The sequence below is a fragment of the Venturia canescens genome, chromosome 1 (assembly GCF_019457755.1).
Source record: "Venturia canescens isolate UGA chromosome 1, ASM1945775v1, whole genome shotgun sequence".
NCBI classification, from domain to species: Eukaryota; Metazoa; Arthropoda; class Insecta; order Hymenoptera; family Ichneumonidae; genus Venturia; species Venturia canescens.
Window position 1 is genome coordinate 28,877,430 of NC_057421.1, and position 24,045 is coordinate 28,901,474.

Here is a 24,045-nt window from a genome sequence, read left to right on the forward strand (position 1 = left end):
ATTGGCTCTTGTCTGTTTCTGTGACTATTGACTATTCACAAACCTGATGAGGAAGAGATCGCATACAAACGGACTTTGGGTGGCCGATGCGTCCATATGCATGTATGTACATTAATGGAATGCCTAAAATGCTGTGCTGCTGGTCGCGATGGTGAAAAGCTTCCCTGGAAATTCGTGGGTAGCCCAGTTGTTGAAAAACACAATACGAAGCTTCTCAGCAAATCATCATAGCAGAGCTAGAGATGGTACACAGTGAGCCGAGATTTGGTCCATTAATCGTTGAGCCTTGGACCACTGTGCAAAGCTTTCGACTAATTGAATGGAAAGAGAGAAAACTGAAGGCAGGCGAGAATGGAGAGATGGAGAAATTGCAAGCTCGATGTATTAAGTATGCGAGGAAGAGATGAGGTGGAAAGGGGCGAGGTTGTGTTGAAGGTTTGACAAGACTGACGTCGCTGCAAGCTCCCCTGCTCTCGGTTTATAGACGCCAGCTGGGCCACCCCGGAAACTAAACATAGAAACTAGACGATAACCGAGCTGTGCGTAACTATATGTCTATAGAAATATATGTGGTTAACCAACGACGCACTGAAGCATCCCATTGACGAGACAAATATACATCGTTAACCCGGACCGAAATACTCCGCACTGTTACGAGAAATCTCATAACGCGTTCTATATATCTAATATAACACGCTTCTCAATAGTTCTATTTTACATCAGATACTTTAACTTGCTCTGATTACTATTCCGAATATATTCATTGATTGTTACGACACTTTATAAATAATAACATCTATTTGTAATACCGGTGCTTATTCACGTTCAATGATCTTGGCTAATCAAGAATGTGTTTTTCATTTTTTTCTCATAGAATTCGACGTTCGCGAACCTCCGACTTACGTCGCAATTTGAACTTTATTTGAGAGAGTTTCAACAAGATTTTAGGATTGATTATACCCTGAGAACTCCATCCTCATTTTTTAACGACTAATCAAAAGCATTTGCAAAAAATACAGTACCTCTGAGATGAAAAAAAAAAAAAAAACATTTTGTCATAGTAATCCAAGAGAAGTAGGCATATTATTTGTTTTAACTATTCTTTGCATATATACTGAATCGTGTATACTAAAAAGGAAGCTTTTCGATTAAAAAGCGTTCACATATGCCCATTTGAAATAGTCGATACGGTGGGTCATCGTTATTCGCACTTCTCTTTCTGAGTTTTCGAACTTTCGTCCATAATTCATATTTTTTAAAGTAAATTGACGAGTTAAGAGCACGCGCGAACAATTACGAGGTACTGTTTCATTGAGCTCACAGCTAATTTGTTTCCTCCATAAGGAGTCAATCACTTTCTTGAAGTATCCCTCTGAATCAGCTGAATATATAGCGAGGAGAAATTACATTTCTGTGGATCCGAAGATCACGCTTCGTAAACATATTTTTCTTGAATGTAATATTTATAGTTTTTTATTTTTATTTTTTCATTGGACACGTAGTTGGAATGATTGTAGTTAAACCGTGGGTTGATTGGACCGTAGCTTGGTCCGTTTATCCTCGTAATTCTGTTGAACATCGAGAGTTATAAATTGCGAATAGTGTTTACATAGGGTGCACTGGTGATGTGTGTACACGATTAAGCTTCGATCGGTGAACGCCTCCCGAAGGAACGAAACGGGTCTGAACAATCGAATGCGCAAGATATACACCATTCGAAATTACTGTATACATATACGATACACTCTCACGTACTCTAATGCGATGTTGGCGCATCTACTCACAAACCTGGCAATCATAATTTATCGTACGTCTGCGTACGAACGAGTAGATATACTATGAAATGCAGTGCGCATGGTAAAGACTTGGAATTATCGGTGATAAAGTTAATTTAATTAGTTATTACTCGGGGGTGGTTTGAATATTTTTCATTACATTTGTTTTATAATGCGCCGGAATACGAAATTTCAGGAGACATTCCGCTTGCATCAACAACCTGAGACTATTTATTTAAGGAGGGTGGCTACGTTCGTCAAATTGATAAGAAATTGATCAAATTTGCGGTGATAATGTTCTTCAACATCAAGTGCGAAGACACAATTTTTTTCAAAATTTTCTTCTGCTTAGTTATCGAGTAATTACGGATTAAAGCAGATTTCTTATGCCCGGAATGTATACATATATATATGGAAACGCTATGCTTATACACTTGAACTTTAGTGATCAATTACTCGATAACTGTACGGAAGAAAAATCTTAAAAAATTTGTACTGTCAAATTTGGCCCTAAAGAATATGTTCACCAAATTTTATTAAATTCTTATCATTTTGAAATTTTTAATGTATTTAACATGGTTTAGCATGGCAACATTGTATCGTCGGTAGCCACCCTCCTTAAGCAAAAATCACGAAGTAGATGAACATCGTTTTTCACCTTTCTCTCATACAGTAAAACCTCGATTTTTTACCATCTAGGGAGCGGACTGGTAAAAGGTCGAGGTTCAGTTGGGAGGTGTGGCTTGAAACGTCATAGGGAGGGTTGAAACATTGGGGTTCATGCGCGCGTAACCGTAATGCTACGTGGCTGAAAAAACTTGAACTAACCTAAAGGTTCTGGTGCGTTTCGAGGTTGTATGTACTGTACATACCCAAAATCGCGCGTTCCGATTGCGGGGTGGCCGGCGTGTTGAATTATGGTGGTGGGGATAAACAACGCCCGCTAATACTATTTACTATTCCCCTAGCCAAACGATTTTTGGTGGGGGCAAAGAATCAGGGGAATGGTAAAAAAACGAGGTCTCGATGTATTCAGTTCATACTTATCAGTGTGATTAAACATGTTTCTGGCATGATAATTAGAAAGAGTGATTGCGACAACTTTTCTTTCAATCTCCAAGACTCTTTAAAAAGCTTTTGCCAAATGTTGAATCGATGCTCTGATGTGCGATTATCCTTTCATAAAAAAAGAGTTGGTCACGAAATCTCGAAGTGCGAGTTATTTTTGAAGCTGCTATAGACGTACGTCGATTGGTTGTCGATGTTGTGCTCGTAGTTTGTTCATGTGCGTATTTCACATCGTAGAAAAAAGGAGGAAACAATTGCAATACATTCGATCGCGATCGCGTCAGATAAATTTATTTAGCGACGTAAGAGTGAAGTGATGGAGTAATTTAGTAAGAGTGATCTTGCGCAATTACTATTCGACCGTAGGTACCGTGATTTTTGCAATGAACTGTTCGGAACAATAGTCCTGAGTAATATTTTTATTTAAAAAGTGTTAAAACAATTAAAGACAAGCGCGCGCTTGCGCGTGCGGTTGAATGTAAAACACGAAACTCCGTATGATTTTTCTCCTTGTCAATAACTCATGATTTTATTGATGCACTTGTGCTTGACGCACTTATCGTACGAAATAAAATACACAACTGTCGCGTTCGATTCGATTCTTTCATTATAGATGAATTAGAAGTGTTCTGCGAAATAAATTTTACGATCGAGGTTTATGACGCATGAAGTTCACCGTTGCCGATGTGAATTTGCCAAGTTCTCGTTAAACCGTCAATCTCGCTTAAATACGTCTACACATATATAACGGTCCACGTAGTATATTTGTAAAGGACGAATCTTTTGTTCCGCCAGGATGCTTTCGGAAGTTGAAAAAAATTGTTCGATCGTATTCTTTTTATCGCCCACTACTGCTCCGTTGTTCTTTTCTTCGCGTCTCCGTCGATGGTAAATCGAGAGACTGGAATCGCGTCGTTTTGCTCTGAAGATCGAGGACGTCAAGCTCGAAAGTTTCGAGAGTTCTTCCCGTCCGGCTGCGTCGTCAACCTCTTTCGGGGCTGTACCTTTTCCTGTTTTTCTCAATGGCCAGTAATTTCCCGAACACGATAACGGTTACATATATATATATATAACGATAAACGACCGATCTATCGTTCGGTCACTTGCAGTCGCATGTCACCGAGACTTGGAGAAAAAAAAATAAAGATTTTTCTCGTTGTGCGACGGCGAACTTCGATTCTTTCCTGATTCTTGGACAGCTCCACTCGTTCGATAACGTCACTGTACCACTTTCTTCCATTCGATTTATCTGCACTTCTCGATATACAACCATCGACTCATACTTTTTCACGACTATTTACACTGTAAAATTCTTTACTGATAAAAATAATTTTTTACTTCGGTTTATATGAAATTATTTTTTCTCGTGATAAAATTTTCCTTTGAAATTCGTCCACAAAATATATCTCTGAAACATTTTCATATAAAGAATCGACTTTCCAAACACAAAGAATAATTTTATATTTAAAACTCATTCTACAATATATACAATATTCATTTGGAAAATTTCATTCCATATCGATTATACTCCAGACGTAAAAGGCACTAAAGAAATGCGGTGAAGAAACGTAACAGTTGCTTCTGAAAACACCGGAGTTGGATTCTGAATCAATTTCATTTTTCCTTTTAGCTTATTCATTGTGCTCTTTTTCAGCATCTCTGTTTAATTTTTTATTGAAATTTTCCAATCAAACATTTTGCCACTCGTTGTTCTTCTTTACGTTTATTTAACATGATTTTGTATTTTTATTTTTGTTTCCTCGTTATTTTCTCTTATTTCTCGTAAGATTATTTAGTTTATCTTTAGTTTAAGTTTATTTTTATTTTTAGTTTTAAGTTTATAGCCTAATATTGCTTTATTTATTTCGTTGCTTATGCTTTTGTTTTTTTGTATTGTTATTTTTTGCCCAATGGTTTTTCCGTGGCATAATAAATTCTTTCATTCTTTCATTCATTCTTCTGGAAAATATTATTGTTTCTGGGGTGAAATGTTTGGAGTTCGCCGCGCATTCCTCAAGATCCAATCGCCCGATGGGCATTCGTAAAACGTTGTGGCACATAATCCATTATGTACAAGAGAATGATGATGCTCTCCGAAGGAGATACGTTCACCAATGACAGTATCGCTGATCCTTATCTCGTTGTAACCTCCTGCCCTGAATTGAGGCCGTTCGCGTATGATTTCGTATCGCGATGTTTCCAAACGAGCATTGAAAACGAAAAACAGATAATTCTTTGACAGGAGGATGAGAGAAACGAAATGGGTCGAGTAAGAGCAAAAAGGTACAATAGCGCAAGATGGCCCGAAGCCAAATTGTATAAAAACATGGATACATGCCTCGAAGATTCAATGTGTTTGCAGATGGTGCAGTATACTTGGATGTAACTAGAGAGGGAAGTGTGCAATAATGCAGCAGATAAAAAAAAGCATATCAGTGTTGGTAAACGTGCGACTTCCGGTACGAAGGATATCGGAAGTTGCAACGAAATGTCTGCCACTATTTTTTCGTGAGATGCATTGAACGTATATACATTCACACGAGGAACGTAACTTTTTTCCAGTATTCCCATTCCGTCAACACAACGAACTTTTGTCCGGAGTCCGAATCCTTTGCTCCTCCATTATATATAAGATGGAGTCTTCCAAAGTCGACGGAGGTCATTCGGCGACTGGATCGGACTCCCAAGAGGCTTGGAAAACTTGTATCACGTGACATGTTCGCTTTCTGAATGTATATTATATATAGATATATAGAAATAAATGCAGGGATCTGGTCGCACTAGCACGATCTATTGGAAAGAGAGCAGACCGGAGCGGAAAACGTTTTGTCCTTTCACGTTACACGGGCGCGCTCCTTTCGCTTGGAAACTTTGTTCTCTCTTGTTGTACGCAAGACTCGTTGCTGGCTGACCCCGACTTCATCCTCATCGAGAATCCTCGGATCATTGCAACTTTTAGTGAAAAAAACTCTTCGTACTCCCGAGAAATGCTCCGGGGCTACGACGAGAGTCAAATGGGCGGTGTATCGGAAGCCAGTACATTTCTAACTTTCCCACTTTTCTTGGGTCACTCGACTTCCCTTATTTTTCCTACGTACTCACGTCACACGTCGCACACACACAATATATGGAATGTTTCGAGTTGTCTATAATTGAATTGAAGCTTTACGATGACAAAAGAGGTTCACAAAAGTACTCATGTTACTCGTTAAAATATATAACCATGTTCTGCACTCGCTGCCTCATAAAATTTACGACTACCATTAGAAAATTTACGATTTTTCATAATTCCTTGAGCTGTTCCGAAAGCTTACAAAAATAAGGAAGTAAGTCATGATTTTATTTTTTCTCTACTGAAAAATACGAGAGAATCGGTATCTATTTTTGTATCATGCTGACGTCCATTTTTTATCCTTCCATGATTTATTGCTTTCTGTTTGGGTGAAAATTCAGATCGCTGGCGCCACCCTGCATTTAGTACGATGAAAGCGGTGACGTCCTGACACCTTGGATACGGGAAAACTTCAGCGACGGAGTTCCATTCTCGTTATTTTAGAACTATAAATTGGAATAATTATAGAAAACGAGATGAAAAGTCCCGATTATCAAAGTGACTCAATGATTCTAAGGGACTTATGAAAGTTTTAAGGAAAGATAATATACCAAGGGTATGAGCTCGGAAATTTTTCATCTCTGGGACACGCGTAATCTCTGCAAAATCGCAAGTTTTTAAAACATTCGCAGCACGCTACCACGTGACGTTCTCATCTTTCTCTTTGGTCGTTCTTTCGAGAAGTCTCGAAGAATTATAACTCCGCTGTCGGCTCATTGTTTCCGCGTTACATTCCACGCAAAACGTTCCCATGTCCCAGCTTCAACTTAAATAGCGCGGTGTATAATCACGCATCTATGTTTGTATTCACGAGTTCTTGTCCTTTGCACTTTTCCGCAAAGCCAACGCCGTCATGGAAACGAAATTATTGAGGATAAAATGCGCGTACGACTTTACCCTTCGTCCCTGCAAAGCCGTACCGAAGCCCTTCATAACTTTCCGGCTTTTTCTCCTTTTTTTTTTATTTCTACCGCACTGCGTGTAACGAATGAACAATTTTCGGTCTCTGTTTTACAATTTATCGCGGCAGTGAAAAATGCTGGAAATTTTTCTACTCCACGAGATCAGTAAAGCTCGAGAATATTAAGAGAAAAAGCTGCTGGTAAAAAGAATTTCAAAACCGTTACATTATTTTTCTTGTAAATGCCGTGGAACTCAAATTTTTAACAAGCATTTTTACCAAATACTTGTTTGCATGTTGACAATAAATTATTTTGAACCAATGCCGTGTTCCGGCCGAGTTCCCATTACTTAATTCGCTGAAACTACTTTTTCGTATCACTAGTTTTTGCCAGCTCGAATATAAAAGGCAAAAATTTTCGAATATTCGACATTTTGAAAAGATATTATTTATCGAGGCATTCATATAGGAATTTTCAATTTCAAAGTCATTCAACACTCTGCTCTTCCAAATCAGAATGTGAGAAATTCTTGTCGACATTGGCGCTCGTATAAAATCGATTCTTTCGAAACGATAAAACGCGCTCGAGAGACTCGCGACAATGAAACGGGGGCAGTACGTCGGATACATTTATGCGAATGATCGATATCATTGTCGCGTGCATGGGCACTCCATATCTGTATACGTAGGAAGGCAAGTAAGGTCCTATTTGTTTATTGTCTTGTATACCGAGAATCGATTCGCAAACGGCAGTCCTTGCCATTATTTGAATGACGCGCGAACTACTTTTGTTTGGCAGTGCTTATGGAGCCGCTGTATCTTCAGTCTGAAAGCTTCTCCAAGATTGATTGTTCTCTGCAATTGATATTGCAGCTGTGTGCGCCGCGTTCAATAACGTAGAAAGTTGACGTTGTGCCATTTCGTATCATCAAAATGCAACGGAATGCGAACTCTGCTTCAGTCTCATTATTTTCTTGATCAAGTTCAAATATCACGAAGGTAGAGAAGGGTTCTAGCAATCGTGGAAAAACAAATTTTCCTGCACTTAAATTCGGGTAAATAAAATTTTGAAGAACACACATTTAAGAAGCTCCGAATTTCATCATTTTCGAGAATTTATTTCATCTATTGGAGCAGATTGAAAAGATCAACAATCGAGAAAAATGTGAGTATATGACGGTTGGATAAATTTGTCGCTCGTAGATTCATAGTTGAAAAATTCGCCGGATAATCGTAATACATCATTGATCGCGTCTTGGGTATAGTAAAAATGGAAGATTACAGAGATCACAAGATACAGAGATCTCTAGATATATCTAATATCGAACGAAACCCATCTATTGAGTTGGCGCACGGTTAAAGACGTCATCACTCGTCTTTCTGATCGATTTTGCTCTCGGTCTCTGAATAGTTATTTCGTCCATCTACGCGAACATGGGAGATCACAAGATTGATTGCAATTCAATTGGAAATACGAACATGACAAAGTATCATTGTAATATACGATGCACGTACGTTTTTCCACTGCTAGTTCGTCCCATATGACGCATCGCAATGTGATGACCTCTTGTTCGACTCTCCCTCATACATCGAAGAATTCGTGGGTACAGTATTTTCTCTCGATACTTTGCGGCATGATTCATCGTCACTGGGTATCCCCGCCATTTACCTGTCCAATTTCTCTCGCGCAGCATTCTATTTTCAGACCGAAGTATAATCATCAGCAAGTTCAGCAATATTCCAGTTTTTCTTTTAATTCGTTAAACTCGCAAAATGTTATGTAAAAATGGTGGAATCCGTTGATAAAATTACGAATTTTCTTGAATTAATCACCTGAACACGGGAGAATTGTTCATTATTTTCATTTGAAAATATACGAAGTTTGGTGGCAAGCAGTCGGTTAAATAGCATTTTGATCTTACAAGATCGATCAAAATGACAGCGTATCTCGAATGTAAATTAATTGACACGCGTTAAGCGTCTCTTCAATTTCCAATAATCGATTTCACCACTCTTATCCCCAATGTCAATCTATTAATAACTAGTGACAGCTTACAATCGAATTAGAAGATCGATGATCGAGCGATCGGATGAGCGTTGCTTATCGTTTTTCTTTCTCTGACCATTGAGACTTCATTTTTCAAGCTAGATAATTTACATTTTGGTTGTGGCCAGGTTGGAAATGATTCACGGGCAAACTCACTCTTTTATCTCGTCACGATCTAATATTCGCTCCTCGTTCGTCGTTTCACGGTAGACATCTGAGTGAGCTCAATGAAGAATTGCGGGGCTAAGACACGTACACAGCATCACACACGATCGATTGGCATGCTAAGTTCGACGTCCTAGAGAGCACGCGACTCACGTTCCGATCCGATTAAGACCGGCAGCTCTCTACGAGTTTATGCGCCTGATTCATCCTTCATCTTGTATCAACATTTCTCAGGATCACAGCCGCTCTTTTGTCATTTTATTTTTTGGAGCGTCATTGTTTTATCGAAGATACTCTCGCGTCAACTGAACAGGCTATTACACCTTTTTTTGAAAACTGTTTTAAATTAATCCTGAGATCGTAATGAACCAGTAGAATTTTTATTTTCATTTTATACGACCGAAAAGTTTCTTAAAAACTATTTTTTATTTATGATTTCGAATTTTCCCGCGGAAACTCTAGCCTCCATGCTGTTTCTGTTTGAGACGTCACTCCGTTAGCAAACAATGCGACTCCGAAAGACCAAGTAACAACAAGATTTGTGAAAATATTGAGTTACAATGTATATCATTGGTGTCTTGTGCCTGAATGCAATAATACAGGTGTAAAAAGGCCACAAAAATTGTGGATTCATTGCCACCATCAACGTATTCATCATTGGTAGATTTGTACTTTCTACTTTCACAAAACCGTCTCTCAAACCGTCTCCCATACAGAAGTTCATTTCGAGATAGGGGTGAAAGAAAAAGAGAATAAAATCTTTGCGAGTTAGCCATCGCGAGCATAAAGAGCATTTTGTTCAACATATAACGAAGAAAGAAAAAATTTATTGTGGGGAAAAACGGTGGAAATGATATTTCCGAGCTTTTTTCATGACACGATTTCAAACTCGAGCATGGCATGAAACGCCTGAGAATAATTCTTTTTTTAACAAGATAACTTTCTACCTCGTAATAAACTTACTGTCTTTCATCGCAAAGTTCAAGTGGCTCGCGACAGTTTTAAGGTCGGCCTTAAGCGTGTGCGAGATTGGCTTGCATAAGAGGATTTCAGGATGACAGCTACGGTACATTTATTTCGTGCTGTATACGTGCGAAGAATAAAACCGCGTGGGAGGACATTTTTCCACGATAACACGTACCACTGAGTTCTGCGTTATTTTTTGTGCACAAATATAACGTGACTAAATTTTGTTCACAACGATTGAATAGTTCGAGAGAACTGATGATCGAGGCGACTAGTTCGTGATTCGTCCTCGGATGAGAATAACTTTTTCAGGCGAATACTGATATAAGCTCAATAATTTAACAACAAGAATTTAACACAAGTTGGAGATTTTTTAATGGAAAAGAAAACCACGAATAAAGTTCTGGAGTATCGATCATCAAAATTGTCCCTAACACCAATCTATCCCTCGTAGTTTTAGATCCTTCAATCGTCACATTATGTGGTAATGTACAGTAGAAGTTGTTGCAATTAACCTTAACCCTGGTATACGACATTATTACACAAAATGGAAGGTTGTTTAAACGTTAATGGCTGTCAAGGCGTAGCACATAAACATACTCGCGTACACGGATGTGTGGGTCAGTGTTGCTGCTCAGATTGCACCTCGTATTTATGCTAATCAAAGTATGAGTACATTTACTACGACATCACTACCCACTTCCATGCATACTTATATTCTATCTTATATATGGAGGTCCACGTTCGTAAAGATATGTATATATATATATATAATACGTATATTGTTGATGCGTAGAATACTTCACCGCTAATAATATAATGGGTGCGTTCTTTTGGAAAATGAATCACACACTTCACAGAAGATTTATTCACGGAGTCATCAATTCTCCAGCCGTTACCAATTTCAGTGATTACAAGCTTCGTTCGTAGAATGGAAATCGCTTTTTCAAAACATTTATTCCGAAATTTATTTCCGTGCTTTGTTTATTTTTTGACCTTTTCCTTAATGGATATTGGTTCTGGTAAAGAGTGCACTTGGAGTGAACTAATCGGATCAACGATGTTTTTGCTCCTTGAAAGAAAATGCAAGTACAAAACCTTACCATTGATGCTGAATCCGAGATATGATTTTTGGACATTAAACGTTTTGTGTATGCGAACTACTTAAGGGCGGGCTAACATCTGTTCGGTGGAAAATGGTCCAAGATTTTTTTTAGACGCTACTGGTAATAGCGAATCAATTTTATTGATTGTGACATCATGTTACAATATATAAACAATATTACAGAAATTTTTAAAACCCGAACTCGATGGTAGCAAATCTTCAGGGGCACTTTAGACAAAAGTTGTCCGTCGGTGAACAGAAATCTACTCGATCGATCCTTTTGAAATTTGGCATGGTACTTCCTTGCACAATTAACCAGATATCTACGAGAATTTTTTTTTCGATTCTTTGCATTTTTTGTGACACTTGTAAGTGGAAACACTGATTTCCGCCTAAAAAATGAGCCTATTGTTATTGTAAAATTAATAATTATGAAAAATTGGAAAAAAACTCTCGCAGATACCTGGTCAATTGTGTAAGGAAGGAACATGCTAAATTTCAAAAGGATCGGTCAAAAGGAAATCTACTCAGATTTCGATTTACATTGTTTACAACTTTTTTCCGAAGTGCCTCTGCTACCATTAAGTTAATTACTGATATTCGAGTTTTTTAAATTCAGGAAATCTTGTTCATACATTTTATCATGATGAGACAATCAATAAAATAGATTTGTATTATCTGTAGCGTCTAAAAAAATTCTTATGATTTTTTTCGTCGAATTGGCGTTATCCCACTCTTAAAATTGCTCGGTAACGATCGCTTTCTGACCACTTCCAAATTCTTTCATCGCTCACTTCTCGATGAAAAAAACACATGCCCAACTGTCGATATTGGAGAAGAAAAATTTGACGTCATTAGTTCAAAAATCCATTTTTTCATGGACCCCTCTTGAATTTTTTGAATCGCGAAATTTCCGAAGCTTCGAGACGTTAACAGATATATCACTTCCGGTGTTGAATTCATTTCAGTGATAGAAACACATGTTTGTTGCAACGTTTGTGAGTTTCTTTGCTGTGTTGAGCGTGAACAAAACTAATAAATAAATCTGAAAAAAATCGAACAATTCAGCGGTTATTATTGGAGTAGGTCCACACGGTCGCGGTGATGAATAAAAAATTGTGCTGTCACGGTAAGAACGAAGCTGCGGTCAGCAAGATAAGTTGCCATAGAAACGAAAATACGTATATACCAAAGGGAGAAAGGAAAAACTCTTGGGTAACATGATAACTATAGAGAAGTTGAATATTTCGTGGAATTGTCGGTTTGCAAGATTCGCCAAACTCTCTTGCGCTTACGTTTTCAAAGTTACACTCTCAAATAACCATCAAATTAATATGTTTTACTTTTTTGAAAATAACATAAATTATGTGTTTAAGTGAAAGTAAGGTATTTTACACCATGTAAAAAAAAATATAAAACTGCATATTTATGATAGATTTCGTAAAAAGTAAACGAGAAACGTTAAAATTAATTTATAAAAATGCAATGTAAATTTTATAACTCAATTTTGAAAATTGTTTTTTTTTATCTGCCTTTCAAATGTATAAAACGCCATCCGCCATATTGGATTCCAACGTGACGTCACTCCGATAGTAAACAATCTAGATTTTTATCGTGCGCTCTGGGTTATTTTGAAATTTTACAAGTTATTATCACGTCTATAGACTTTTATCATTTATTTTATTAAAATCGCATCATGGAAGACTGTTTTGTGAAAGCAGAAAGTACAAATCTGTCAATGATGAATACGTTGATGGTGGCAATAAATCCACAATTTTTGTGGACTTTTTACACTTGTATTATTGCATTCAGGCACAAACACCGATGATGTACATTATAACTCAATATTTTCACAAATCTTGTTACTTGGTCTTTCGTAGTCGTATTGTTTACTAACGGAGTGACGTCACAAACTGAAACAGCATGGGGACTAGCATTTCCCCGCGGAAATTCAAAATAATAAATAAAAAATAGTTTTCAAGACACTTTTCGGTCTTATAAAATCAAAATAAAAATTCTACTGGTTCGACACAATCTCAGGATTAATTTTAAAGTTTTCAAAAAAAGGTGTAATATCCTATCGCTCTTTATGAGGCATTTCATCTTATGTCACGTCACTATTCATTATCATGCATTTCGTAAATGGGAATAACTCTCGCTATAGATCTGATAAATGTGAATAAATTTTAAGGGTTAGGGATACGCGATACCGGCTAACCCGGTATCGCGTATCAACAAATTCGTAGGAGTGGAAAATCAGATGAATTTATAAAAAATGATTATGCATGAAATCATGTTGGACTTCGTCGGGGTTAATGAATGCGCGGACAAAAAAAATGACCAAAGACCAAAACGTTGACTTCGAATAATGATAAATGAGGCCGGGATTTTTTTACCGTTCCGCCCAATGTAATCGAAACTCCGTGAGAAACTTGAAAAAAAAATAAAAATGAAAAACAACGTTCGAATGCATCGGATACGACGGAAAGTTCGTGTTATTTGGAAGTAGAGAAAAAAAAGAGAATTTCGCGACACCTCGCGCGTTCATCATAATTGCGTACACGCCCAGAGTGAGAGTTTTTTCTCTCTCCCTCTCTTTCTCTCCCTCGCGGTTCCGCATATTCCCAGGGAAAAAAGTTGGACGGGTTTACGTAGCGTTCGAGCGTATAAATTTACATACTCATTAATGCCGCCGTGACCGTGTGGCCCGTGTGTTCTTTCGTTCTTGGACAACAACATATCAACATGCATTGACGCCGGTTTGACGCTGTTTCTGATGCTGCTGCTACTGGCGTTGTGGGACGAGTCTCTGTTGCCAGGATATATTCGTTTTTCCGAGTTCTCCATATACAACCAAGTGATATATTACTTTTGATCTGGTGTTTTCAATCATTTGAAACTCTCTAGCTCTCCCAATTAAGACATATTTTTAAGGACAACAGACCATACGTAAGACGCGAAAACAACCGTTCCAAATCATATAAAATTACTCCTTTTAATTGAAAATCGAAGTCAAACAGTTGCAGAATTATCAAAAATAAAACATTTTAATAACGAGGGACAATTCAATTATGTTTATGAAAAAAATTCGATACTATCATGACTCAAACTGGACGAAAATTTTTTTTTCGGTATATTTCAAATGTAAATTTAATTGGCACTAAGTGGATAAATTGATTATTGTAGTTGCACTAGAATGAGCTAACTGAAAAATCTTCGCTGTCGATCCGGGTGCTCATTTGACTCGATTTTTATAAATGAAATAAATGATGTTAAGAATAAAAGCATTATCGAAAAAATTGGAAAAAACCAGTATTTTTCCCAATGGGATATCGTGAAATTTCGATATGACACTGTCGTTATTCTCAATACACTGTTTCAATTTTTTCGTTTGCTTTCTGCAATCGCTTCTCCGAATCAGTGTTCCAAAATAAAATAATCGGCCTTTATATCGTCTGATTTCCATCATTTCATGATACTTTGTCAATTTGAAGAGTAAATTAACACTGATGATGTTCAATGTTTGATTGTTTTGGATGAACAGTCTCGTGGCAGTCACGCGGATAAGTTGGTGAATATTTAAACATCACGTTCGCCTAAATTTGAGGAAATCGGACTGTTTCATCCAGACAATAAACAAGAAACAACGTCACCGCGTCAATTGTTTCCAGAGTAATTTGCCGTGCAATTAAATTCGTTTCCCATCAATGAAATATCTGCATATAAATCAAACGTTTTTTTTTTCACCCTGCAAGAATTTTTTGCCAACAGGGGTTTGTATCCTAATTAGTCATTAAGGGTGATCGTTATTTTATCAGCGAATGTCGCGAGTTTTCACGCGGCCGTTAATCGGAAACTCATACCCAATTCGTGCACGAACTTTTGACTCCAGAGTTCGCTACGTTTGAACTCGTTAATTTTATTTTCACCATAAAAGCAAAAAAGCAAACATAGTAGGAACAAACCTCTTTCCGGATTGAACGTTTTATGACGAGTGCTAGCGAGAAGCGACAAATTAGTTGCACAATTTTTAACAGTGAGCTTATTGCATGAGTTCTCTGGGGGTTATGGAAATAAACTGTTTTTTTTTCACATTTTTCAGCCAAGCTGTTGCGTAAGGGTAGAGTAACAATTAAATACATTTCATGCTAGTACCAGAGTCGGAACTTATCGACGTTTGCGATGAAGCAACGTGGGTCATTTTACCCTCGTACTCGTTAGCTCCGGTCTGTCACTATTTTTCTGGTAGTTTTTCCACAATAATAATATCAAAATTGTTAATATAACAGAACTGACGACTCATAAACACGAAAGAGTTTTCCACTAGAAAGTCTGAATGTGTAGTAATGCGGTGAAACGTAGAATAGAAAATCTGACTTTTCGATCATGCATAGCGAAAAAATGAATTAATTCTGTCGGAATATTTGATCGATTTCAATATTCAGTTTATATTTTCAATAAATATTGTTGCTAAAAATGTGAAATTTTATTTTAACGCTCGGCTATTGACGAATGAAATGACACGGGCTTAGTACTTGATACTTGACGCGACGAGAGCTTGGAGAGAGAAAGCGATTGAGAGAGACAAAGAGCAGCACTGGAACTCGAAGATGTAGAAACGCTGCTTGGAGAATCCAATTTTATTGCTTGGTTTCATTAGCGGGTGTGCAATTGTAGCTCTGTGCAACTCTTCTACTCGCGATTATGGCTTAGGTATAACGAACACAAGAGACACATAGCTCCGAGTGCATTGCGGTTCTCTCCCTTTGCTGTTCCTAATTATCACTCCGCAGACTAAATAGCGGTACAGTGGCTCTCAATGTTGCTGTTGCTGTTAGGAGCATTTGTTGTGCGAGTACTACGAGCGAGCGACTGTTTATTCTAATTTTCTTATATCGTACGAAAAAGTCAAACGGTGCAATAAATGCAGCTGCGCACTCCGGTATTGCTTTCTAATTAATTAGGGATATCATGAAAAGCCCTTATTCCAATCATCTTGAGCTATCAAACCGTAGGTCATAAATTGGCGGATTGTTAGTTGCGATGCTTGGGAAATTTCATCCCGCGGATTATGTTTAATGAGAATAAATTGATATGCATAGATTTATGAATACACGAGCAAGCATCGTATTTCCCAATAGGACAAGAATGAAAGATCGTTTTTTATCACAAATTTATTGGGCTATAATATTTTCTTGATATTGCAATTCATTCAAAAATTTTACGACTACGGGGTGTTGCATGGAAAATGCATGGTCCACAGATGCAAGTGGTTTTTTTCTGATTCAAAGCCGGGATAAATTTTTCGATAATCATCGGATGCCACGTGAGTTTGATTGTTAGAAAAAACTTCGAAAACACAATTTTGCCGACTGCGAAGTAGACAAAAAATGACAGTCTTGTGTCAATAATTTTCAATCCACTCAATTGTCCGCTTATCGTCCTGGATTCAAGTATTCTGCAACCGCATGGAGATCGAACAAGATTTCATCTCAATGCTTTGGTGCCAGATCGTGTGCAGAAATGTTCCAAAAAAATATTGTAGTTTTCACCGATTTTTGTGACGCTCTTCTTATCGAACTCGAAGCAGTAACAAAATATGCGGATCGCCTACGTGACAGATTGCTATAAATACATAAAAGAGCTGCAGCCGCACGTCTTGCGGTGAGATATTGCTGCCACCGTTTCAACCGAACTCGTTTTATTGCGAGATATTTCGACCGCATCAGTACCGTGTAGCCGTGTGTGACGTCACGTGATAAGGCCGATCTCTTCGCTCCGTGTACACACTTTGAATTCGACATGTTGTGTGACTCATATTCGTCGTCTCAGTATCGTCTCTGATTTAATCTTGTATCAACTTTACTGATTAACTGCTGTTTAATTAATTCGGATATGCACGCTTGGATAGCGTGAGTGCATTTTTTATTGTTAGCAAAACACTTATCCGTTCCTGTTCGATTTAATGAATCACGTTAGACGACGTAGACTGATCAGCGAAGAATATTTGACTTGGTTTTTCCGAGAATTTGTTAAAGCCTCTTTTCCACTTGTACAAATATTAATCACTCATTTTATAAAGAATAATTGCTAAGAATAGGGCAGATTTGACGAAGATCGATACGAAATGCGGATGAAATTCTATCGCGAGAGCAGGCGATACAGGGAAAAATTAGCATTAATGCGAACGACAATGGCTCTCGTTTCGATAACCCGTCGTCAAATCGATAACGGTCGATACAGCGGCACTGTCATTATTCACCTGATCCAATCGGGAGACCCCGCATTCGCGTGTATACAAAATTACAAACACGTAGACATTGGATATTCGATTGAACGAGCGTACCTACACGCACGTACACATACATGTTTTTTCTCGGCAACGAGTTTATCAGGAAAGTGCATCGATGTATTAGTAAGCAGCCAATAGCAATCACGAACGTGATCGGAGGCGTGTGGTCAAACGAAAAAAGGCATATTCCCAATGAAACAGTGAGATTGAATTCAGAATTAGAAGGCTACTTGAAAACTCGATTATACCGGAGGGAGCAGGACTCCGGAGCGTACGTTACAACTTGCGGATCGGTAAAACCATTCGTCTGTCATGTACCCAAAACAAAAGCACGTAAAAAAAAGCCTTAATAACTCACGTTTCTGTCAAGAAAAGTTGAAAGTAAAAAGAGCGATTCTCCCGGATTAATTCTCGTTTCTTCGCCCTCACTTCCGTATATTGCACTCCACGACGTGTACTTCTATATACCGATAATATATAGCATAAACACACTCACAATAACCAAATTTTCGTACATATACACAGACGGAATATATACGGATAAGAAAGTTGAGAAACTCCCAGGGGAGTTTCTTTGCCGGTACGGAGCCCCCGGGGCTTTTTATTCTCTCTGCGCTCCGAATGAATGGAATAGCGTGCTCGTGAATATAAGAAGGTAAAGGAAGCAAAGAAGAAAGGAAGGACGGAAGGAGTGAGCAGAGAAAGATCCAACGAGCGAAAAAAAATGTTGATAAAAAACGGATGGAACTAGGAAGATACGGAGTGGATGGAAAAAAAGCGCGCACAATGCGCGAAAAGAGACGCTGAATTTTCTCGCCTCTCCTTACGATGTATATCGGGTCTAGGGAACTCGCGAGCGCGTCAGGTGGCGGACACTTCTAAGTCGCGCGTCAAAGCAAGACTGGCCCAGTCCCATCGCATTACCCGGCTATTATATTCCGGGCCAGCATCCGCATGCTCTCCGCACGCGTATTTATGTGTGTATATATATATGCACACGCACTCGTGTATATATGTATACGGGAGCGGAGGCGCGCTTATGTACGCATCAGTATATACTTTTGTGTGTACGTGTACGAGATCGACTAACGCGTAATGCTTGGTGCAGTCGCCGCGGCAGATCAGAAGCTCTCGCGGTGGGCGAGGGAAAAGTAGAAAGGGAAAATATACGCGAACGAGAGCACATCACTCCGCTGAGAAGTGCATATTTTTTAATATCAGTTGAGGCAAGCCTTAATTCATCATGAGACGCTTATTTTTATAAAACCCACACCCTTTTTGCGTTGGATCGTCATCGATCGAATAAATATGGGAACGACTAGCCGAACGAAGATCTGATTTTTCGCTGATATCTGCGCGTCATTACGGAAACCCAAACTACTTTTTTTTTTTACGAGATTAATACCGATTTTTTGATTTTTTTTATATCGACGCTTGAAGACAGAAATTCTGAATTTACATCCACTGAGTAAATTATCGTTTTATCGGTCATCGATCGACATATTCGGAATTAATAAATCGAAATGTTGTGAGGCTAGAAGTTTTCGTACGCTCACGCTTTCGACGAGGTTTCATTGAGTTCCCTAAAATTGTTTTTTGGCGCAGTGTTTTTGCCCTTCGACGGACATAATTATATTCTTAATTTGTGAACGACAGTTCTCGTGCGTGACAGTCGAGGATGATCGAATGGAAAATTATGGCGAATCGCCACTGACCTCGACTCGCAATTGATATGCCAAAAAGAATATGCTGCCACAGGCCAAATAAATGCCATTATATAACATGCGAAACGTTGAGGATAATAACGAATAATAAAATAAACAGCGAAAATGAGCAATCGAGTGCCACGCCGGTCGGGCACAACAACAATAAAAGCGACTACCGCGCGTCCTTACAATAATAAAATAATGCAAATAAGAATAATAATAAACAATAATAAAAGTAACGAGAATAATAATAACACAGAGGATATTTTACTATCAATGAGATCATCGCGGGAGGGCGACGTCGTCTGTTTATCATTTAGTTACTCCCTCACTCTGCCCTTTTCATTGAAGTATATCTCGCGTGGTCCCTCGATGAATTGCGGCTTCAATGATTATTCGAGGCCACGATATTCTCTTCTTTCTTCCTTTCTGGGTCGGTGCGACTCAAGAGTAAGATGATCTTACGATTTTATGATCCATGCAAGATCATCGCTGTCGCGTGTGTTTTGCTGTATAAAAAGTTTTCTACATGGACCATTGCGTTACGTCTGCCCAAGTGTATATAAATGTATAGGCACATATTACGGTGTGAAACGCGGGAGAAAGCATAATAATCACAGGAGTGAAGAGTGTAGTATGAAGCAAGAGGTATCTGCACACATATACAGAGAGAGAGTTTCGTTCACGCGAGCCCTCCTGAAAATATTCTCCCCCTCGTAAGTAATTCTCAGTTTGAACTCGGACCATTCATCCGTCAATCTTGCTCCATTGATCCCCCGGTGGGTTCTATATAATACACAAAATCATACATCTCCGTATACATATATAGATTTGATCTCGTTCGCTGCGGGAACGAAGGATGTTGGCCGATTTTGATGTTGGTAAGAGAATGAGGAGATGTCAATCACAATCGCCTTTTTCGCAGGGAATTCGCACACCCTTTCTTTTTCTCTGGTGCTTTCTCTCTTCCCCACTGTCATGCCAATTCCGCATTTCATGTACTCATTTAGAGGAAACGTTGTGTGATTTATGCCTTGGAAATTCGTGAATAAGAAGCCATGATTGGATAGTAATTCGCTATATCGGATGTTTTCAATCCCAAAGCATTTTTTCAACTTATTTACCGTGATAAAAAAACAATCTGTTAATCCACAAAATCCTTGTTCTTCGTGCTCGCTTAATCGTACTCAATTGATGAAGGTTGTTCCGGCTTATTTGAAGCGATTTTTGGATGAATATCACGTACAATGAAACGAAAAAATTTGAAACTGAATACAATGAAAAGAAACGGAGTTATTTGTATATTTATTGAGTCCTCAATGCTTTGGGTCACAGAAAATTATTGCTTCTCAATGACCTAGTCGCTGTGTGTTCCACCAAACTTCCAATTTTATTATTCCGGTGACATGAATTATCCGATGTTTTATTCAGCCTCGCTTATCAAATTTGCCTCTTGCTTCACGAACCTTTAATATTTTCAAACACTTCATACGTCGCATACTTTCAATCGAGTGCACACTTTGAACGGATATCATTTCCATCGATATCCTTAAAAAAATTATGATCCCTCCGGAACCTGTGAGTCCCAGAAGCCTTTATATATTCGAATGACCAATGTTCGATAGGCACACATCTTCAACATCGAAAGTATGCATAGCCACGGATTCGCGTTTCGGTGTCAATCACATGGTTCTCTCGTTGTTATATCCGAACGAGCTTTCGAGGGCTTTATAGTTTCGTTTCTGGTCGGCAAGAGTATCTGTATGTGTGTCAAGAGAAATATCGATCGTCTGAAGTACAATGTGTCATGTTGCACACACGGGCACACATCCTCATACGCATACAATGTCCCATCGTATAAAAAGACGAATATATATGTGAATACTCACACAAATTAATATAGGATGAGATTAGTTGGCTTAACCTGGGCGTATGGGTGTAAAATGTGTGCATGTGATGCGCGTTTGTTGCTAGAAATTGGGGTAAGCTCGAGCTTTGCACACTTGGTCCGCTGCTGGAGCGACGTGCGTGTACCAGAAGAAAAAGGGGAATCGATAGCGCGAGCAGCACAGTTTCTAAAAGAGGAACGACGATTGCCATAGCTTTTTTATCTTTTCTGATGCTATTTTACGATTCTTCGAAGACGACGAATCCATGAGGTTGTAAATCAAACGATTTGCCTCGATACGTTGTCTCCGCTGGGCGAGCACCTTTTCCAATTTTATGCACATTTCACAGCAGTAAATGAGTAATAATAAAATTATAATGATACATCAACACAAGGCACCGGAGGCTATCAAGGTCTGTATTCGTTAGAGCAAACATATTTCTTTCGTAAATATACGTTTTTCTTTTATAGCGATACTTGCTACGAGTTAGACCTGCTCGAATGCTTCTCATAATTAGCAGGGTAATAATCATATGTTAATAAATTATTATGCTTCCGGTGAAAAATACGTGGAAATACTACCTTCGGGTTTTGTTTTTATATATATAGTTGCTTCAAAAATTCAAAGTTCACAGTGAAAAAAGGGATGGGTAAATTAAAAAAAAATTGAATTCTTTCAACTCAAAATTACGATAACGGGTGACGAAACAAATATGGAATTGTTTCAACTCTGGAGTAATCATTTTTATGAGCCACTTTTTCGTTTTTTGTCCGCCATCTAACACATAACGAGTTAAATTTATGAATCCTTTTTTTCAGTCAAAAAAAATTAATTATAACAATCGAAGTGTGATTGGATTGAATAAATATGAAGTAGTTAATCTCAATAAAAGTTTGTAGTTACATTAACCAAATCGGTTTTATTAGATCAACTATTATACGTGTTCCAGTTTAACTAAATTTGATCAATTTTAACACGTTTTTGTTGATCGCATTTGGGGAATCAAATTTACCAATTCTTCTTTTCAGTGCAGTTATCAAAATGACTAGTCCATTGATCTTGCAATTCAGTCACGATCGCAAAAGATTTAGAATTATAAATTCGACTAAATCGAGCCAAATATTCGATTTTATTGTATTTAACGAGTTTTGTTATTTCATGTAGACTTTTCATAGACACGCCCGAATACGACACCTGAAACAGCGCGCGTTCGTTAAAACGACAGTGTTATGATCGTATCGTGACACGTATCGCAGCTTCCTCTTATGTGATACGAAAAATGCGTCGTTTGTCGATGACGACGAGAAACTTTTTGCCGCTGCATTTCAGTTCGAGTCGAGAGTGTGGGCGCAGCTGAGCTCCATCTCCCTGCAGTGCGAAACTCGAATTTGGATTGACGCACGCGAACAATTTCGTTTCGTGACATCATTCCCGAGGCTCCGACACATTGGTATATGGACGTACGTCGTCCTCGTATGTCGTACATAGTTAGCGAGAATCAGCGATATGTTTCAGTCGTCACAGGCGAGGTATTGAAAATAACCAGAGTTTTCTTTAAAACGCATAGAAATCGCACATTTTCATAAAATTTCTCGGAAACTGTGAATCGATAAATAAATTCATGCGAGGCGACCTATTTAGACATTTCTCACCAGTTCGCGGGGCTCACGAATACACAACTTCTCGAAATATACCGATCGAGAACAAAACTGCGGGCGTGCTTATGAATACCATTTTCTTTAGCATACATCTGCACTTTTCTGTAAACACTTTTTGTTGCTGTACGAGATTTGACGGCTCTGGAAGTAAGTGAATTTCTACGGGAACAGAAATCAAACAACGCTTCATATTTTTTTCCCCAAAAATTCATCGAATGTGGAGGAAGCAATAAAGAATATCGAAAGGAATAATCTTCTTTAAAAATTCCGTCTAATTTTAACACGACAACAGTAAAGTGTTGAATAAAGTTTATCATGTTTTTGTGTCCACGTGTATTTTTCGAATGAAACATCAAAGTGGTAAGAGGAGCGGTTTGAAAATAAAATCGGCGTCGGAATGTCGTCATTTCAAAGACATCCTTGACCCGGCTTTTCCGAGACACATGAATCGAGAGTTTTCCCCTTAATTTTTATATCTTGTTAATTTCCGGTTAACCATGTAAGGGTATCTTTGAACCGCGACTTTTTTCCTTCTCAATTAATAATACCCAGAAGTCGTAACGGAAGATCTGAAAAATCCGCTCTCGCCTAATTCGCGAGCGCGCGCGCTCTTCTTATCTCAAATCGCGCGACTTCTCGTGAATGAGATTGTTGACCGGTGAGTCATGTACCGAGGAGGAGAGAAAAGGAGGGGAAATATTTTGAACGTGGGGGCGAGGCGAGTATACGCGACAGAAAGAGACGGAAAAGACACACACGCGCGTGTACACGCACAGCCGTGCGAACACCCACAGAGAAAAGGGTGAAAATATTTTTGCTTGGGACGGCGGAATGCAAACGTCGTGTCTGGATTAACCTCAGTCAGGTCGTTGAGATTTTATAATCTATACACATACATGTATACCTAAAGCCTAAAATCTCGAAGAATACTTATGTGCTACAGATCTATATACGAATATGTAAATAGATATAAATACAGACACCGAATTTCGATAATCCGAAGTAAATAAAATCTGCGCGAGGATTTAATTCGGGCGTGGTCTCTCCGAGGCCGGAGAAATATTTATTTGGCACGGTATTCGAAAGACACGAGAAAAGCGAAGCGATAAAAAAGAAAACAAAACTCACAAATCACACGGTATTTATATCGTCTATAATTGGCTCGTTTTTTTTTCTTTTTTTTTTTTTTAGTGTGTAACTAACAGCCACGTTTTTTCTAGTCCCGTGTGCCACAGACTAGGCAAAGCATTAAGTAAAAACAACTTCGACGAGCACACAACATGCAGCAACGATACAAACTTACTGCAGCAATTTTGAAAATTGCCACATATCGATTTTATTAAATTTATGAAAAAAAAAAG

At 38.4% G+C, this 24,045-nt stretch overlaps 3 protein-coding genes across 7 annotated transcripts in view; 1 reads left to right on the forward strand and 2 right to left on the reverse strand.

The window, feature by feature from the left end:
• Positions 1–24,045, forward strand: part of Syn (synapsin) — a 109,232-nt gene that overhangs the window by 39,776 nt on the left and 45,411 nt on the right. The gene's annotated exons all lie outside the window — the stretch shown is intronic.
• Positions 1–24,045, reverse strand: part of Timp (Tissue inhibitor of metalloproteases) — a 49,688-nt gene that overhangs the window by 13,611 nt on the left and 12,032 nt on the right. Inside the window, exon 1 of one of the 2 annotated variants that reach the window (XM_043433771.1) lies at positions 17,790–18,348. The exons of the other annotated variant lie outside the window; for it this stretch is intronic. The gene's annotated coding sequence lies outside the window, so the exon portion shown is untranslated. Of the gene's footprint in view, positions 1–17,789; positions 18,349–24,045 lie in introns of those variants that run through there. 2 annotated transcript variants of the gene reach the window in all.
• LOC122419331 (uncharacterized) lies at positions 8,204–14,245 on the reverse strand. Its single transcript, XM_043433777.1, has 3 exons — positions 13,820–14,245; positions 8,372–8,551; positions 8,204–8,280 (listed from the first exon to the last, which is right to left on the reverse strand). The coding sequence occupies exons 1-3, from the start codon at positions 13,984–13,986 to the stop codon at positions 8,268–8,270; spliced, it is 360 nt and encodes a 119-aa protein (XP_043289712.1). The 5' UTR covers positions 13,987–14,245; the 3' UTR covers positions 8,204–8,267.